The sequence below is a fragment of the Centroberyx affinis genome, unplaced genomic scaffold (genome assembly GCF_046629955.1).
Source record: "Centroberyx affinis isolate AG114_WGS23_722 - 3 ecotype Tasmania unplaced genomic scaffold, CSIRO-AGI_Caff_v1 ptg003475l_1, whole genome shotgun sequence".
Taxonomy (NCBI): Eukaryota; Metazoa; Chordata; class Actinopteri; order Beryciformes; family Berycidae; genus Centroberyx; species Centroberyx affinis.
This window is the reverse complement of record NW_027281435.1, coordinates 643,904-663,979: the sequence shown is the minus strand read 5'-3', so window position 1 is coordinate 663,979 and position 20,076 is coordinate 643,904. Positions and strand designations below refer to the sequence as shown.

The window sequence follows — 20,076 nt, the reverse complement described above, 5'->3', positions numbered from 1 at the left end:
GATCCCCAAAACATGAACTTAGATTAATGGTGAAAAAGTGTTCAATTATAAATTGCCTGTGTGATGTAATACATTATTTTATGCCATTCATATTTATTCTCATGGACCATAATTGTGCCTCATCAAATATAGATATTTTAGCCATTTGGGCATTGCTATACAAATTTATGCATGAGTATCATAACATAGTAGCCTATTTGCCAAAGTGTTTCATTAGCATTTCCCAAAATTTCAAACCTGTTAACGCAAAACTGCTTTGCTGGCTCAATGTAGTTTTAACAAAAGTACTGTAACCTGCACGCACAGATTAGCCACTGCAGTTGCAAAGCTTACACTCATTAGCAAGACTGTAACCCTGGGCAAGCGAGCATCACTCAATACGAGATGAGAGAGCACTGGCTTGACTGACTTGAATTTGGCTCCTGATGCCCATGTCTTGCAACGTGGGAAAAATAAAATCGATTTAGATGAGGTGAAATCCCAAATAACACAACATAAAATCTTTTCCAAGAATGACAGCCACTCCCAGCACCATGATCAGGTAACTCTGTACTCTGCTGGTGAAAAACATTTAGAGGAAGAGCTTCAAGAGTCAAGAGTTTATATTCTTCATAATTCATAATTCATTCCTCAAGTTTATGTTAACATTACAAAATTGCATTAAAAAGTCAACACTACCAGCGGATAAATTGTTAATCCCACTTGAGAATTGATTTGTTTATTAATTTAGTATGGAGCAAACTTAAGAGTTAAGTTTGTTTTTGTTTTTTGTTTTTTTTATTTGACAGCGGTGGTATACATTGTCCTCCTTGGATAAGAGGTATAGAGTGACAGGTGGAGGGTTATGGATTGGGATACTGCTCTCTGTCTTTGTGGACAATCATGTGGCTTGGCATAGACCATTTACGAGGAGCTGGTGAACGTGCATGCTGCCCTATGCAATTAGAGTCAGAGGGAAAGAAGGGTGCATGTCCGTTCCGCATGGGGTCAAATGAAAAATGGATATGATACCCTATCAGCATAGAAAGCAGTAGGATATATGGAGGATAGGAGGATGCTGTCCTCCAAACAAAGGATACAAAGGGACAGGGAGCAGCTGTCCTCTCAGCAAGTGGGATATAGGGATAGAGAGCTGCTGACCTGTGCATTGAATATGATAGTGACTGCTACTGAGGGTTGCATGCCCCCATAAAACACCATAAAACAGGGGCAGAGCCAACCAAGCATATGATAAATACCACTGAGGTCACTTCAGGGCACGGCCCCGAAACACCTTTCACAGTCAAAGCATAACGCAGCCTCCCAGGATTTAGCCCCTACAGCGGAGGGTCTGTTGCTGGGGGATGAAAAGGTGCTGGCGTGGACTAAAGAGTTTTGAAGTTTTAAAACTGAGGCAACCTTTGCTAGATTGGTGGTCCAGTGTACATAAAGTATGTTGGCTGTGCTGTGACCAAGGCTTGGGTGTTCAGGGGCATCCTGTCTGTAGATCTATGAGGTCTTGGTGGAGAATGGGCTGGTCTGGACTTCCTACAGGAGATGGTCTGTCCCTTAAGGTCTTGGTAAAAATGAACACCTTTTATTCCTTCTTGTATAAGTGGACATTGTCTTAGAGACAGTCAAGTCCAGGGTAGTGTGTTGTGCCATGTAAACACTTTGCTCAATGGTACAGTCATGAGAGTCAAGCATTCACCTTTTGGATAGAGTCAAGATTAAAGTCTAGAGTCCAGGATCCAACTGTTTGACGTGTGGAGGAGGCCTTCTGAACCATTCTGTTGAGTGAGCCAGACACTCTCTCCTTCCAGACCATAGTTCATTAATTCCTGTGTAGATGATAATGCAGTTTGGCAAGCCAAGCCCAGCCATCATCAGCAGGTCCACAACTCTCTGGGTGATCAGACACTATATCTTTAACACTGTGTCTGCTACACTAGTATAAATATCCCATTTCAATCCATAGTTTGCCCCTCTTTTTGGCTGCTGTGCTGGATCAGGTGGAAGAAAAGTTGGCCTGAGCAGGAAAGAGGCTGGTGAGGTGTTGACCTATGAGTTGTGGGTGTCTGCAACATAGTAATGCGCTCCATATGACAGATCCCATTGTTTATTATTTTTCCTGCGCTCATGAGAAGTAGCAGTGGCACACAGAATAGCTCTATTAGTAGAGCTGGTTTCAATTGAATTAGAGTTACACAGCAGATTGTTCTTTAGATCCTGTGACCGTCTCTCTACAAACTGGGTGAGCTGTGACCCCAGCAAGTGGTCCCACAGGCCAGAGTGAGTGCTACAGGGCTGGAAGCAGATGGCCCTCCTGATGCCACACTGACTCACAGATTGGCTTTAATTGCCAAGGCTGATCATTAGCCCAATGGGCCTGTGGAGGCCGGGGCCCTCCATGAGTCACAGGCCTTAAAATAGGGCCTGACGAGGAGCGTCGTGATCACATACACTTGAACAACCATGCACACACTCATACAACGCTTCCTTCTCTCACACACTTGCACACACACACAGGCACAGATTTGACACATTCATACAAAGACTTTGCAAAGCTGTGTATGAAGTGAAAGGGGCGGAGGTGGAGGGACTTACCAGGGGCCTCTCTCTGCTCTCCTGTCGTCGTCTGTGACTCAGTGCCTCCACAGCCATGCCCACTGTGCACACACACACACACACACACACACACACACACCATCGCACACACACACACACCATCACACATACACAGACTCGCTGAGCTCCCCAGGCCATGACTCTGTTCCCAGTGACAGCAGTGAGTGTGCTGCTCTGACGTCAGTGGACAGCACTGTATGTCACGCCCTGTCTAGTTCTACGTGTGTAGTCACAGAGAAAGACTGCTCCCAGATCAGCTCTGTTCTCCATTAAATCTGATCTGTGCTTTGCTCTCAGAGAGACACTGTCGGCTGTATGTGCCTGGATATGGAAAAGAGGCATTGGATGGATTCAACAGGTGGGAATATAGCAGCCCTCCACCACTGTGCCCCTTCACAGGAGTCTCAGTGGTTTTGTCTATTATTGTTTGTTGTTTTGCTTTTATTTTCCTATGTAGGTGCAGCATGTGTGTGTGTCTGTGTGCGGGTTCACATGTGCAAGTCAAGTCACATGCACATGCACGTGTGCCTCCCCGGGTGCGTGAGCACCTGTCTGTGCATGACTAGCTCTTGCGCTGTGACACAGGCAGCGCTGTAAGGCTGGCTTTGTCCTGAAACTTGAAGAGGAGACTCAGCTCATTTGCCCAAGTCTTAACTCACCCTAGGAGCAGCAGACAGGTCCACACACACACATCCAAGCAAGCAAACAGCCCACCATGGAGCCCAGAGTCTCGGTGCCTGTGGTGGGGAAGATGAGCTGCTGTAACAGGCAGAGTGGCAACGCTAAAGCTCATTATGTCTTGACTATTGAGCTGCTGGTCTGGAAATGGAACTTGAGCTGCCCTCCCTCGTATATGGCTGCCACCTCTGGACGCCACTGGAGACCAGGAGGAGAAAAGAGAGGAGCAGAGACATGGAGGAAGGCAGAGGATGTGTGTCTAAGAGTCTATGCCCTGTGTCTACTGACTGTTGTTTTGATGCCACCCACTGTTTAAGAGCTCCAGGCCCAGCAAGTACGGTTCTTGCTGGGCCTTTACCCAGCTGCCTCCTCCCTTCCCTCCATCCCTCCATCCCTCCCTCCTGCGGTCTGTGCTAATAGCTCTCCAGTAGCTCTCAGCCACTCTTTCCCCTAGTGAGTGGACATACATACGCAAACACACACACACACACACACACACGCATACACATATGTACACACATTAACATAGCACACAGCCCTCTGCATACCTCTACTTCACATGGATACATTGGCTTTGGCTCTTGTAAACAGCAGCAGCCAGTGTTGTAGTGCTATTTTTGGAAGTGAGTAGTGCACTGTTTTACCCCACTTACCCCCTGCTACCCAGAGCAGTGCTAGTTTGAGTAAGTTTAGTCATTGCACAGAGTTGGCTAAGATAAAATGAGGTCGTCAGTTGCTTCAAGTAGGCCACAAAATCATCTTCAGGAAATTATGTCTGCAATGCATATTATTATTGTTGTTGCACGCGTGTGTGTGTGTGTGTGTGTGTGTGTGTGTGTGTGTGTGTGTGTGAGTGTTTAAAATTTAAGGGGATTGTGGAGTGTGCTGCAGCCTGCTGAAACATAATTAACCTCTACTCTGGTTTATGTATGCTGGAGCCTGTATTCATACATTTGGCATTTGAATTGTCATTTAAAATTGATCATTGTTGCAAGTTCAAGTCAATATTACAGGTTTTATTTTTTTTTGGGGGGGGGGCACTCACAGATACAAATTCACACAAACACACAGATTTGAACTTGGATGGTGAAACGACACTTAATGCGGCCACTTTCATTTCAGCAAATCTCAAATTACCCCCCTTCATCATTCTTCCATCTCCTCCATCACCACCCTCAACACTGGGAGACGGGCATTAAAATGCATAAAAAATTAAGGCTGTTTACTTGGACACTAATGAGAGGAGGCTTAGGTAGTCTAGTCTAATTAATATGATTGGCTCCAGGGGGAACACACAGGCAGGGTCATAACAACTGATTCACTAGGAGCTCACTGGACCCCTTAATACTCTCTGAGTGTCAGACCTGATGCCAGACCAGATAGGACTGCAGAGACATGTTGCCTTTGCTGATCCTGGGTTGGAAAGGAGCTCCACAGTTAAATGTACTGAAGCAGACCATTACATAAGCACCAATGCAAGGTCAGACATCTCTGTACCCTCTCTGTCTGTCTGTCTACACTCAACCCATCTCAGGTTGAAAATTACAGGCCGGTTTCACTCCTCACCTTCCTTTCCAAGACACTTGAGTCCACAGTCTTTAATCAAGTCTCTGAATTCCTTTCTGAGAACAACCTGTATGATCCTAACCAATCTGGCTTCAAACGCGGACACTCTACCGAGACTGCACTCTTGTCTGTAGTGGAAACACTGCGATCAGCTAGAGCTGCCGGTCAGTCCTCTGTTCTAATTTTACTTGACCTATCGGCTGCTTTGACACGGTTAACCACCTAATCCTCCTCTCCACACTCGCTGAGCTTGGCTTCTCAGGATCTGCTCTCTGCTGGTTTGAGTCCTACCTCTCAGGGAGATCCTTCAAAGTGTCTTGGAGAGGGGAAGTGTCTAAATCCCACTGCTTGTCCACAGGGGTACCTCAAGGGTCAGTGCTTGGACCCCTTCTCTTTTCAATATACACCACCTCACTTGGTGCAGTCATCCACTCACATGGCTTCTCATACCATTCATATGCTGACGATACTCAGATCCTCCTATCGTTCCCGCCAGACGACCCCACAGTCTCGGCACGGATATCGGCATGCCTCGCCGATATCTCGGCATGGATGAAGGAACGCCACCTTGAGCTGAACCTGTCAAAGACTGAGCTCCTTGTCATCCCAGCCAGTCCCAGTACAACAACAGATCAGTATCCAGCTTGAATCAGCTCAGCTCATTCCCGCAAAGTCTGCCAGAAACTTGGGTGTCATGATTGATGACCAACTAATCTTTAAGGAGCATGTGGCTTCTGTTGCTCGGTCATGCCGATTTGCCCTGTACAACATCAGGAAGATCAGACCCTACCTGTCTGAGCATGCAGCACAATTCCTAGTACAGGCGCTTATAATATCACGCCTTGACTACTGCAACTCCTTACTGGTAGGGCTCCCGGCATGTACGCTCAAACCTCTGCAGATGATCCAGAATGTGGCGCCGCATCTGGTCTTCAACCAGCCCAAAAGAGCACATGTCACTGCGCTGTTCATATCCCTCCACTGGCTCCCAGTTGCTGCCCGCATCAAGTTCAAGTCCTTGATGCTCGCCTACAAAGCAGCAACCAAAATGGCTCCGACCTACCTGAACTCCCTCATTCAGGTCTACGCTCCCTCCCGCTCACTACGCTCTGCCAAGGAACGGCGCCTGGTGCTGCCACCTCAGCAAGGCCCTAAGTCTCTAGCCAGACTCTTCTCTTCTGTGGTTCCTCGGTGGTGGAACGAGTTACCAAACTCCATTCGATCCGCAGAGTCCTTCTCAATCTTAAGAAAAGGCTAAAGACCCAGCTCTTTAGTGAACACCTTCTCACCTGATGGATTGTGTAACCAAAAAAAAAGAAAAACTCTTTATCTGCCTCTATGCACTCTATGCATTGCCTCTATGCGCTGCCTCATAGCACCTATGTCCTGTTGGACCAGAACTTAGCTTTATGGCACTTACTCTTGTTGTTCTCTCCTGACTAGAACCTTGCTTGTGTTGTATTAAAATCTCATGTGTACGTCGCTTTGGATAAGAGCGTCTGCCAAATGCGAAATTGTAAATTGTCTCTCTCTATTTAAGTCACCATTGTAAACTGCCTCGCTATTAGGGATTAGGAACCACTGACAAACCGGTTTCAGTGTTTCCAGAACCAACCGGACTGAAACAGGTTTGCCTTATTTAATTCTGATCAATTTACAATTTGTATTATTTTTTTTTGAATGGAACAAAGTGTGTGATTTTGAATTCATTATTTAATTGTCTCACTCTCCATTCCTCCCTCTTCTGCTATGTGTGTGTGTGGGTGACTGAGAGGCATAGTGAGCAGTGAGCAGAGCGTGTTCGGTTCAGTTCAGTTCAGCAGCATAAGAGCAGTTTCCTTGTAGCTGAAGTGCACAGTGGCAGAGCGAGCATAGCAAAGAGTAGAAAGAAGAGATCGAAAGTGTGGCTACACTTCGATAAAGAGTCTAGTTTGTCCTCTTTGTCGCTATGCTGCTATGCACATCAGCTACAGGGAAACTGCTCCCATGTCACAGAGAACTGAAGTGAAAGACACTCTGCTTCTCCTGAGCTCACTACGCCACATCGCAACCTCACAGGCACTCAGACGGTGTACAGTTGTGTGATGTGTGTGCAGTTTCAGAGGCTGGAGTTACTTATTGTGAGTAATAGAAAGTATGATACTGTATGAACAGTTAATTATATTTATTTATTCATTCTAATTCTTGGGATTGGTAGTAGAATTTCATTCAGTTTAGTTACAGAAGAAAGAAACCAGTAAGGGAATCTTTAAGGAATCAGATTGTTAAGAAGGAATTATTAAGGAATTGGCATTGATAAAAACATATCACTTCTCAGCCCTATTTACTGTAGTATTGTGCAGCAAGATGCCATACACTGGAAGGCCCTTGGTCGAGCTCCTTCATCTGAGAGCATCCACCCTGCTGAAGTGTCCTTGAGCAAGACACTGAATGCCTACCAGGCTCTGTAGCTGAGCCTGACCTCTGACCTCCCTGAGGAGAGGGGCAAGTAAAGAGAGAACTTCCCTACAGGGATCAGTAAAGTATCACATTAGAGTAGTAATGCCAAAGTAACGTGTGCTGGCCTTGTGTATCATCTTGCTTGAGTTACATCCCTTTACTAGCTAATTTCTGAAAGGACTGTTTGTTGGAGTGGTTAAAATATTGCAGCTTGGTCTGTCAAATTGGTTTTAATACATGATTATGGCTCATGAGGGAACAGAGAAACTCCTTCTGAGAAGTTTCCCAGTTGGTATTTTACCAAATATTTCTCCTGGCTTAATCATTGTGTTCAAAGGTATATGATACGTGTGCAATTACCACCATAAAGCCAGGCTTTGCTGAGCTCTGCGCTCACTCCATTCCTGTAATTGACTTTCCCTCTCCCAAATCAGAAGCCATGAAGTCTTAATGGCAAAGGATCAGTGTACCAAATGGTTTCATTACAAACTGAAACCTTTGCCTCTGGCAAAAAGAACCACTGCTCAGGCTAAGGGGCAGACACTAAGGTGCTCTCACAAACACACACACACACAAACAAACAGACCTACACACACACACATACACACTGTGCACCTTCATAGGCAGATATGATCACATCAACAAGCAATAATTGACAAGTCTGTAAGCCTGCTGTATAGGGGTTGAGGGGCATGGTGATGGATGGCCAAAGTGTTTGCACATGTTGGCCTTATCTGGTACCTCCTGTACTTGGAACATTACCAACAATTTTAAACTGAGGCCACACACACCTGAGGTACTCAATACATTTTAGGCTTTTATTTTCAAGGCAAATCCCTTAACTTCCAGGCTTATTCTGGCTATCACTGGCTGGCATGACACAGCTGCCGATGTGTTGCTGAGGTAGGGCCATGCAGCAGCTGTTGATGAATTGTTATGGAAATGTGATAAATGACTCCAGTTGAGCAAATCCTCATGGTTTCAGGCTAGCTGACAACAGCTACAAATGTTATGATAACCAACATGTCAGTGCATAATTCTACAGCAACTGATTGATGCTGTTGGAATATGATGTTGAACAGTAGCTTTATTGGCTATCTGCGTTAATACCTTGGCCAAGAGAGTTGTCATATACAGTAGTTCTGTTCAAAGCAGTTGCAGTTGTTTTCCTTTAATGGCACCTTCTACTACAGCTAAAGGGAGTTTTTTGATTTAAGTTTCACTAGTATTACTACTAGTATGATATAAAAATTTAAATCTTTAGTCGTCTGGACAGATTGTCACAAATTCATTAGCAGGGTAGCTCCAAAGACTTTTTTGTTATTTTCTTGGCATTTCATTTTTACAATAGTAGTCTCTAGTTTAGGTTAAGTGGAATACTACTGTAGATCTCTTTGCATTCATATATTTTATTAATGTACAACCGCACTGCTCACCATCTGCCCATTCACATTACACTACATACTCTGTCTCTCTCTCTCTCTCTCTCTCTCTCTCTCTCTCTCTCTCTCCCTCCCCTCTCTCTCTCTCTCTCTTCTCCCTCTCCCTCCCACTGGACTCTATGTATTTATGTGAGGGAAACCTCTGTGTGTTGGTCTCCATTGATCAGAAGCATGAATGCAATCAGAGGCGAGGTAAGACATGAGCATGTGTGCAGCAGTTCATATGAAAGCCACCTGGCTGTCTGCAGCTCTGTGATTCATGCCTTTGATAACAACAACCAAGAGTTGCTTTCAACAACAACAAAGTAGTGTTGAAGGATGACTACAATGGGACACTTGTCAGTCTGGAGATGAAAAGATGTCTTCCTAGATGGCTGTCCCCTTTTGTCGCTTTGTTTTTCTCTGTTTATTTGTTTCTATTTGTTTCTCTATATCTTATCAAAGGGTATTGATGAAGGGGAATGTGAAGTGGAGTCAGTTTTCTGTCTCCCCCAGTGTACCTCCCTCCTCCTGTGAGATGGAGGCAGCGTGCTTCAGTGCTTTATAACATCTGCTACGACTTATCAACAGACTTATCCCCACTGCTGCAGGCTTTTCCTCCTTATTGAGATACAGTGCCATGAAAAGTGTGCGCCTCCTGTATGATTTCCCCCATTTTTCCACATTTTTCACATTGAATTTGGATTTGGTCAGATCTTTTTATGGCTTATAGAATGACTCTATAAACTACCCAACATATAGAGGGAGTAAAATACAACCAAACCCAATTAAAAGGACAGCTAGGGCCAGCTGTTTGCATGCTTTGGTCAACAGTCAGGTCGCCCTGCCAAATCGTGAGCTTGGAGTTGAGCTGAGATATTGAAAATCAAAGATTTGACATCCCAGCTGGCAAAACTATTTAATGCCACTGGAAAGGCAATTCTGCATGTACTTTTTTTTGTATATCTGGGAATGTCTGATTTATTTGTTATCAATCATGTCTTGCTGGCTTTCTTTGATGCCAAGCTAAAACCCAATTTGTTTTAATTAGTTTGCTGGCTGCTAACCCATCTCTACTGTTGGCGTGCTAGCTAGCTTAATATAATTCAGTTCATTAAGGTAGACCCTATACGCAACTAAACCGTAGACCACTTTTGTGGATTTGCTGCCATCTCATGGTTGTAAACATGCGATTGCAATTGCCCTCTGCTATTGGCTGATCTTTGGTGCCAGGTGATGTCACCCTCTATAGAGTACAACAGGTGGTGACATCACCTGGCACCAAAAATGACCAGGTGGTAGCATGCTACCTCCATTGCTAGTTCGCAGTGCGTTGCTAGTTCCACCCTCCTTACTGGCTGATTAGTGTTCTAGTGCCTTCAAGGCTGGTCTTATTCTAAAAGAAAGCCTTGTTGTCAAAATATGATGGTAGAATTATCTGGTTATCAAAACAATGCTTTGATGCTACACTATTCTACTGATATTACAGTATTAATATTAATATTAATAATATTATTCTTAGTATATTAAATGTTAATCGTTTTATTTTCAGAGCCATTAAAATATACCTGATGCATAGCTCCTCCAGTATTAGCTGTCGCTGAACTCCTCTTCTGAACTAGTTTGCACTTTTCTTATAGTTGTAATGAGTGGCTCTGTGGAGCTCCATGTCATGATGGGTGAACTGCTGCTGGCAGTTTGAGCCCAAGAACAATACAGATTACATTTACATCAGTCAGGCTGATGTGAAAGTGCCGGGACATAACTGTGACCTTATTGATGCATACTGCGACTTATCGTTGTGACGTTTTCTGAAGAATGGAAATCAGAGTCTGTGGCGTTGGAGGGCGACGTGCAAAAAAACAGATCGGAGGAAATGTTTGGTAAAGAATGCGTGTCACTCAGATAAAAAAAAAAATGCAGCAATAGGAAGATCAGATTTAAGGTGGGTGAGAGTAAATGAGTGACAGTGAGTGAAAGACAATGGTTTTATAATAGAGAGAGGGAAGGATTTAGGCTTTTAATGATGTTGATGGCTTTGCAGTGAGAAAAAATAAAGAATTGATGTCTGACATAAAAAAAAAGGCCAAGCTGAGGTACAGGAAAATTGAGAATAGGTTTAGAAGTAACAATGTAGGAAGTGATTGGAATGGGATGAAACTGATGATTGGGTCACATGAAAAGGCAATAAGGGGATTCACCTTGATGGTTTTAATTGTAAGTAACAGCTGGCTGATGAACTGGACACTTTGTCCAAATGATTATCATGACTTTACAATATAAGTAAATGAGATCCAAGAAAAAGCAAAGGTAATTTGAACAGCTAATGTAGTTTTTCAGACTAATGTCAGAGTTCAGGACCGGACAGTATTTGGGTCCAGCTATTTAAGACCTGTGCAGAACAACTTGTCGCCATTTTCTACTTTGTTTTTTTATGCAGTCCCTTCAACTGCAGAAGGTACCACGGCTCTGGAAAGATGTCACAGTTGTCGCTGTGGCTAAGAATAGGAATCCCAAGGTGTTAAACATTTTTAGGTCAGTAGTCCTCACATCACTTGTGATGAAAATATTTGAAAAGATCATCAAGGAGGAAGTTAGGCAGTTTGCAGTGATTGCATGTAGGACAGGAAAATGTGTGGAGGATGTCACACCAAATTTACACAACTTAACAACTTAAGACAGCACTGTCTGCAAACCAAATTCCTAGTATATGATGAAAGTTCCATCCCTATTACATTGTCAGGATATGGAGACTACCACCTGACAATATTACCAAGTTATACCGTAGCTACAGATCTTGGTATTTCACTTTTCGGTTGTCACAATGTAAATGGTTACCTCGCTACAATGAATGTTTAATTGTTTAGATAAATTGTCACAATGTCGTGGTTATGTGATATGGTTATCTCTGAAATGCAGATTACATGTTGTGACACAATTTATGTGAAGAGTTTGTTGCTTCACCACAATACCAGAAATTGGACATGCTATTTTCACCTGTTTGGCACATGAAAAGGTTAGCTGACAGTTAAGGTTAGGCAAGTAAAACAACTTTGGCTAAGGTAGGGATAGTTACATAAATTCCCTGTTGCATTGCAAGTATTCGTAAATATTGACATGGGAGATGTATGGATCACAAATCAAGCGTTATGACATCACACAGAGCTGTGGGTCAGCCAGGCTAAATATAGAAGAGAGATTCATTCACAGCTCTCAGCTTGGGGGGTAGACAACCACCGCTAAGAATAACCTCACACTGGAAATAGGAGGCATCTTTTTCTGTTGAAATTTAGAGCTGTATTAGTTGTGAATATAAATATTTTTATTGAATTTGTACTGAGAAAATACAAAAGATTGCATTCTTTTGCTTGCATAGAGGATGAAATGTCTGTTGCGTGTGCTACAATGCTCGTCTTCTACAGGTTTCGTCTTTCTTTCTTTCTCTGTGTACTCCTGAAGAAGGCTGAATTTCTGTGCTACAGGCTTGAGGAGAGAGCTGAGGACAGTTCCCCAGAGTCCGGACACCAAGGCCCCCGGGCCTCCACAGCCCATAAACAGATGTGTCCTTGTCCCCAGCCAAGCGCAGCCACTCAAGTGGCAAAGCAGGGGCCCAATAATTGTGAAGAATTGAAAGCTAAATATTGGCTTTATCTCCTCAGTAATAAAAGGGCCATGAAATTGATTTAATGCTGCAGCGCTTCTCTTGGGTGGCTTCTTACAGCGTGAGCACAAAACAATGAGCAGCAGCCATCTATTAATTAACCCACCTAATCCTGCAAAGTTAATCTCTCGCCACAACTTTGCCCGCAACTAACTTCCAAGCCAGTGGGTCTATTGGGGGTGTCATGACAATGGCAGGGAGGGGAAGATAGATTCAGCACTTAGGAAGAGAGAGAGAGAAAGGGAAAAAGAGGTAGAGAGAGTTGCATGAAACACTGTTCCGCACAGCAACCGTGGGGACACTGTAAGTGGAAATGCAGGGGTGCATGGCCATCATTAGCATAGCGTCAGAGCTGATTTGTGTTTTTGTGGAAACATTAAAGAGAGGCGGAGAATATCAGATGAGCTGTTGGAATCAGTTTGTGAAGGGGTGTGACTGCAGTAGCATAAATGGGGCTGATTTTAGTTGTTGCCTTGTCGTATGTTTGGATTCCTTTTCTGCCGTCACCATGCCGCCTCAGCCCTTTTATTCTCTCCTGAGCTGTTTGATAGTTGGGGGAAGTGGCATTTCTTTCCCTTCTTCACCTGCCTCACAGTCCCAGCATGACGGCATCTCACACCCAACACACACATTCATGCTCACATTGTGTCGGCAGAGTTGTGAATTACCTCCTTCTCAGCCGGCTGATGAAAAGCTATGTGTTTTTCTCTTTGGCTGCAGCTCATCTGACCCTGCCCTCTCCCCTCCCTCCCTCCCTCCCTCCCTCTGTCTCATCAGCCTTTTGTGCGAGCCCCTCTTCGTGGAATAGCAGTATAAGGCTGTCTCAGAAAATAGGTCACCGGTTGGTGGTCCTCTCACCTCCACCGCATTCAAAAAATAGTCCTCTGGGGTGTCCTGTGCCATTTTCTAATGTCTAAACCACAGTCTCCACAACATAGCCGAAACAGAAAACACACACACACGTAAACACATACATTCAGCTTAAAAAGAAACAAGAATAAATCTAATTGAGGGAATTTGGAGATCATTTTTGCTGGTCAGCAAAGCATTTCCTGTGGAGATAATTTTAGGGGGTTGATTAGGCAGCGAGGGTGTTGAGGCCAGAGTGAGGAATCTCATCACCACCACTAATGACATGCCATTCCTGTGTTTGAGAGTAGAGCCCAGGCCCTGGGCATGGACTAGCCTCTGTCAGACACCTCTCCTTACTGTGTTCATTAAGACCAACAATGTAATTACAGCTCACAGATACTCCATTGGCTTAATTACAGACTGATTATTGGGCTGACATTTGTTGAAATAATTCTAACGCTGGACCCTTAAGATACAAAGAAGCAGGATTTATACTTGCATGGTATTAAGGGCTTTCGTTCATTAGAATATCTTAAACCGTCAATTTGGACAGATCTACCACTGAGATTTAGAGCATCACGCTTGAAGCTTGAAAAATTCAATGTTGGAGTGAATGTTTACATGAGAATAATGTTTTGAAAGGAGCATGAGAGCCTTGCTCAATCTTCACATAAGCTGACACTTAAGCAGAAATCTCTTCTGAATGACAAACCATCAAACAAATATCTCTGTCTGACTGTGGGGGCTGTTTGTTCCTACTGTATATCTTCCACCTGAGCAGCTGAACAAACAAATACATGTTTGTGGAATACTTTGCTCCATGCATTAAAATGCATTAAAATGTCCAAATCTGGTCCATACAAACCTTTACAGTAATTGGGAGTGCTCCTTATCAAAATGCAACAATATTATCTAGGACTACTATATCCATGTCTATGCAGCTGTGAAGTGGCTATCATCTTTCCCCCAAAGCTGTGATACAGTCGCCCCCAGAGCCACTTCCTTCACTCGTATAATACAGGGACTTAGTGAAGGCCAAATTGTTAACATTGCAGGGAAGGTGATTGGCAAGTCACAAAAACAGTGCTGTACACAGGAAGGCTAAACATATAACTGCAGATACCTCACATCCACTACACTCGAGCTGCTCCCATCTGGCCGACGATTCAGGGTCCCAAGGGCCAGCCGGAACATATACAAGAAGTCTTTTATTCCCTATGCCATACAGGCATTGAACACAGAATGACTGTATCAGGGAACACTTGTATTTTATAAGATTTGCTCTCTGGTATTATTTATATAACCTATATGCTGCTACCTGCCCATTTGCACTATTGTATGTCGTATATTTGTATGTTTTAATGGCGTGTTGTGCTATGCGTAATGTATGTACTCTTGTTGTACTTGTACTAAGACAAATTTCCACTGAGCTGGACAATAAAGTCAATCAAATCAATCAAATCAAATCAAACCCAGTTAAGCACAGTTTACCTACCTTCTTATTTGCAGAACAGTATTTACGTACCTTTTTAGCTGACATGAATGTACAGTATGATGTAATGTAAATTCAGAAGATATAACTTTGAAGTACACATCATATTAATTAGTATCAGTCTGATGCAAGTTATATGAATATAGAGTGTTTTTATGGGAAAATGAGGATATTTGCCTTATGATTATAATTAGCTTACCCATGATTTTATTTACCCCTTCATTGTTGCGTACCTCCATGCAAACAATACACCATGCATTGTTTGAAATCAGTGATAAGAGATATAGGATAATGATTAATGGGAAAAAAGGAATGGGTTCTATAGCAGTGTGTAATGCAAAAAAGAGTCATGCAGATTTTGTCAATTACAGTGAGATTTTTCTTTTAAACTTTTACTGTAGGTAGCAGCAGTATTGTACTGAAAAGCCTTTTTTTATTGATCTGTAATCTTTACACTCTAGACTATACCCTGCTGTGCACTGTATTTTTATTCTTTCTCTATTCAAATAAGTTCCACCCCTATAACCTCAGACATTTTCAGTAAGATACAAGTCAGCTAAGCTTGCGTTCTTTTGTTAGCTTGAAGGCAATTATGTTTCTGGTTGCATACCTCATGGCATAGGGTGCAGTGCCCATACACTGTGAGCCTTGCAAGTCTTTGGTGATTATATTCTTTTGGCAGCACAACACACTAGATGAATAACATAATATATTTTTATAACTTTTACTGTATGATTGTGTTTCATCTTACCTTCTCAGCGTGATAACCACAGAGTGTTAGTTGCCGTAGGAGTTGCCATTGAATCCCTTGTGCTTTATCAATGTGAAAATTATACATCCATATGTGCATTTGCAGTTGGAAAGAAACTAGTTAGAAATTTTTAGAGCAACCCTATTTTCAAGTCTGCTCGTACAATGATATGTAGCATTTGCCATTGTAAAACTCCTAAAAAACTCCTAAAAAGTTACAGCTTCGTTGACATGAAATAAAAAGGAGCTATGTCCAAACCCTGGGCCGATGACCACATGAACCCCTCCAAAACTGGTAGTCCAATAATATTTGTTGTAGTTTAACATACATACAATCTTAAATTTTACTGGAACAAGTATTTTTGGTGAGTTAATCTATTACTTGAGTCATTTTCTTGACATATTCTCTTACTCTGATATATGAAGTAGCAGTACTGATATATATATATATATATATATATATATATTTCTCCTCTGTATATTGTCTTCATAATATTCAATGAGCTATCCACCTTTCTGGTTCTGTGTGTGTCGGTTTGGAATATCAAAGTGGGTTCTGTGAGAGTGTGTTGATAGACGCAGCTCTGACATGAGCCCCTGTTCCCCTGGGCGGTAGTTTTCGCCTGTAGCAGAGCACTGGTATCAACATTCTCCTGCAGCTCTGCCATGTATTCATCTATGTGCAGGAAGTGATGTGTGCGTGTGTGTGTGTGTGTGTGTGTGTGTGTGTGTGTGTGTGTGTGCCTGCAGGCTTCCCAGCGACGGCATACGGACCGGTGGCGGCGGCAGCGGTAGCAGCAGCGCGTGGCTCAGGTAGGGGGGCCCGTGGAAGAGGCGGCTACTTGGCGTACCCACAGAGCGCAGGGCCAGGTAAACGCTCTGTCCATGTTCTATGTGGCTGCTGCTCTCTCCAACTTGTCCTGCTCTGCTTCTCCCCATAGACATAGTCCCTCGCGCCCCAGTGCACACACATGCCGACACATAGTGTAGTGTAGATGGACAGCGTAGTACACACACAAACACACACACATACACGGTGGAGAGATTTAATCCAAGATACACATACTGGTACATACATGGGTGTTAATGAATTCAAAAGGTTGTTATAAAGTATATACTGTATATTAGGGATGGGACAATATATTGAAATTCAATATATTGCACTGCAAAAATGTGACAATACGTATCGTGGGGCAGAAAAATGAATCGCGATATTAGCTACATTTTATTCTGCTGTAGGAATCACAAATGAGATGGCTTGCCCATCACAGTTTCACAAGCTCTCCATCCAAATTATATTATTTGCACTTTTTAAATTGTTAACATTCTAGCAAGCCAGTGCCATTGCTAGAAAGATTTGTGGCTCAGAAATGTGCTAAGAAACGTAATTCTGCACATAACTTGTATTTATTACATCGTATCATGGTTGTATCGAATCGTGAACCCCATATCGCGTATCAAATCGTATCGTGAGGTAAGCATACTGTCCCATCCCTACTGTATATACAATTGTTACTTCAGTTGCTACCTTCATAGCCCTTTAACTTTACCCATAAAGCTTTAATAACTACTACTCTTTCACACCTCAGATCTAGATTTAACAAGGGATATAAACAGGTTCAACCCATGGCTTAAATTGACTGTGAGTATGGGTCACTCTTAGGTAGAAGCTATTTACAGAAACAAAGCAGAGCTTCCCACTAATATTCTAATAGGATATGTTAATGACACGCTGGTACACACGATTGGTTGAAATGCCAGTGACCACTAGTCACACCACTGGTTTCCAAACTATGGTCCCAGGACTTCCAGGGGTACTTGAGATAGTTGAATTTGAATTATGAATTGAATTTCACTCATTTATTAGTATGCAGCCAAATGAGAGAAAGGACTATTCTGGTCTGGTCAGAGGTTTTACTCTCTTCTGTTATCTAACTAGAGTATAGACAATACAAATCTTCTCAGATGGGAGATCCTGGAGCAAAACCTTTATCAAATTGGGGTTTGTGGTCTAAAGCATCTGTACTTGAAGGTCCTTGACATGAAAAGTTTGGGTTACACAAATATCTCCTAGATCATAAACAAGATGCAAGAAGGTAAAAGTCACTTACCGCAATTCAGGGAGCATTTCAGTAAATAGTATGATTACACAAAATAGATGGAAAATACAAAATAGAAAGCCCCACCTAAATCAAACTATTTTGATCATTTGTGGAATATGAGCTCAAAATTTTCCATTTTGTCTAAACATTTGACCACCAATTTTATTAGCATGAATAAATGTTTTCTTTTTCAGCTAACAAATGCTGTTTATCTGTCTTTGTTGTTTTATGTGATTAGCAAGCCCAGTTATTAAGTGGATCTAGATTATAGTGCGTCTACTCCACCCCAAAACAACAACAGCAAAGTCACAGCACTGCAGTCGTCTGCGCTTTATTTCTGTGTGCAATAGAATGAGATCTCCCAGTGTTGTTCAGACTAGAGGTTTGTTGCACCGAATCTATATGGTCACCATCTACTGTAAATTGTTTTGTTGTCGCAATGTCAAGTTGCACAGCGTTATATCACAAAGGTGTGTGCTTAACAAAACCATGGGCAGACAGGTTGGTCATCAAAGTCATCAAAATCTGCTCAGCAGTGCTGAACCCTTGTTGTGACTCCAGTTGTGTCCTGGTTGTTAAGTAGAGTCGGTAGTCGTCAGCCAATTTACACTAAAGGCGGACCTAATCATTTTTTCCTGCCTCTCTCCTTTGCTCTCATTTACTTTTCTACAAATCAGTGTGACATGATCCCTCGAGGGTCAAAGGAGCATTGTCAGGACACTGCGACCCTGAACCTTGCACTCCTAACTATTGATTGCTTGTCATGTGGGTGACGTACGAATTGAAGCTTATTCTGCTGTTGCACTCATAAATTGATTTGTAAGAGCATATTAATGCTTAAAATGTAAAATGGAAAGATTCGCTTGCCTCTATTAGTATGCAAGACACCCACACTGATAAAGTACACACACATCTGTTGAGAGCACTAAAAATGGTATGTATGTTCCTTTCTGTCTTTCACACAGCATTGATTAACTTGTCAGCTTCATTAAGCGATCTTGCTTCCTCCACCTTTACAACTGTAGATCATTCAATAGCTGTCAATAACAGCTCCCCCGACTGAACAGGCAGCCTCCGGGCTTTAGGGAAGAGTGTCTTTCTTAATCAGGCATACCATAAGAGCTTTGTGGGAGAATATCTGTTTTAATTGTAACTTTGTCTGCTTCATGTAGTCTAATCACTACACTGGGACTTGAGCTAAATCCCCTCTCCCAGTGACATTTACAAAGTCAGTAGAAAATGTATCTGTAACACTGTATGCAGTGATGCCTAAAGACACACACACTTGCAAGCATATAAACACAAAGACACCTACAAGCAGCCATACTTTATACATACTGCACGTAAACACACACACAAACACACACTCACACACCTAACCTCATTTGAACTTGATTCAAATCAACAGAGGGAGCACTGGAAGCCAATCAGACGTTCTTTCTTTCACATCGAGCTGCTTGATTTTGCATCTTCAAAATAAACAATTTGCCCAACAATTGCAGTGAACATCACTCATAAACAGGCATGCCGATTTGGGGTTAGCAACAGTCAGGAAGCAAGAGATGTAATGGCGCCCATTATGTACAGTTTAATTCTGACAGCTGTGAATATATGGCAGACTACTGAACGATTATGAACAGGGGGTGAGGGAGGGGTAAAGACGGAGGGCTGGAGTGGTTAACAGTGACATCATGGGTCTGTTTCAGAGTGTTTAATGAAGCAGTTTAAAGAAAAATATTACTCAATTAAACCTTTATGCTGTAACCTCGGTGTGAGGCAGTCCAATCAATACCCATGGACATGAACTTTTTCCCAAAGCAAGAAGACTCAAACTCTATGATGTCATCATAATGAAATCAATAAAATCTGGACTGACTTCCCAGACAGTGAATAAGAAACTGATTTGATCAGACCTACAAAATGGGTGGCTGACTAATTAACAGCATTAATTAAAAGTGTTGATACCTAAATCAGCTCTATCCAATTTCATTGTTATCAGTTATTCATTCGTTAACTATGGAGCAGCTCTAGAATGCTGCTGGATGACATCACAGGTTCCATCCTTACTTCTGTGGTTTCTGGCTTTGGGGAAGAGTCGTTCAAAAATACGTTCGCAAATATTGATTCACTGAACCGTTCCAGACGATGATAACACACACGTGTACATGGATTATTAAATCGAGTGCCATTCCCCTTTAAGCTCTGACAGCAGCCCATGCGTCCCCACACACAGCACACACACAAACAGAGCCAGGCGCTGAGGAGGACACAGTTTGTTTAAGCTTGACCTTCCTCTCTGTGCAGTTGCATTGCCTGGGTGTGTTGTCACATCTCAGTGCCATCCTGCCAATTAGATTTTTAGTAAAATCAGCCTAAAATCAACCCAGGACTTACAATTCTGGTCATTTTTCTTTTTGCTAAATTAGAGATTTCAGTGCATGTGATTTTTTTATAGTAAAAAAACAAACTCATCTATGATACAAGAGTGGATTCTTTGTCCTTTGACTC

The 20,076-nt window shown here is 42.7% G+C and overlaps 1 protein-coding gene across 3 annotated transcripts in view; it reads left to right on the top strand.

The window, feature by feature from the left end:
* The window catches only part of msi2b (musashi RNA-binding protein 2b), a 237,082-nt gene that overhangs the window by 199,549 nt on the left and 17,457 nt on the right, over positions 1-20,076 (top strand). For 2 of the 3 annotated variants that reach the window (XM_071539599.1, XM_071539600.1), the window contains exon 11: positions 16,217-16,336. The exons of the other annotated variant lie outside the window; for it this stretch is intronic. In XM_071539599.1, coding sequence (XP_071395700.1) covers positions 16,217-16,336 — 120 coding nt within the window. The remainder of the gene's footprint in view (positions 1-16,216; positions 16,337-20,076) is intronic. 3 annotated transcript variants of the gene reach the window in all.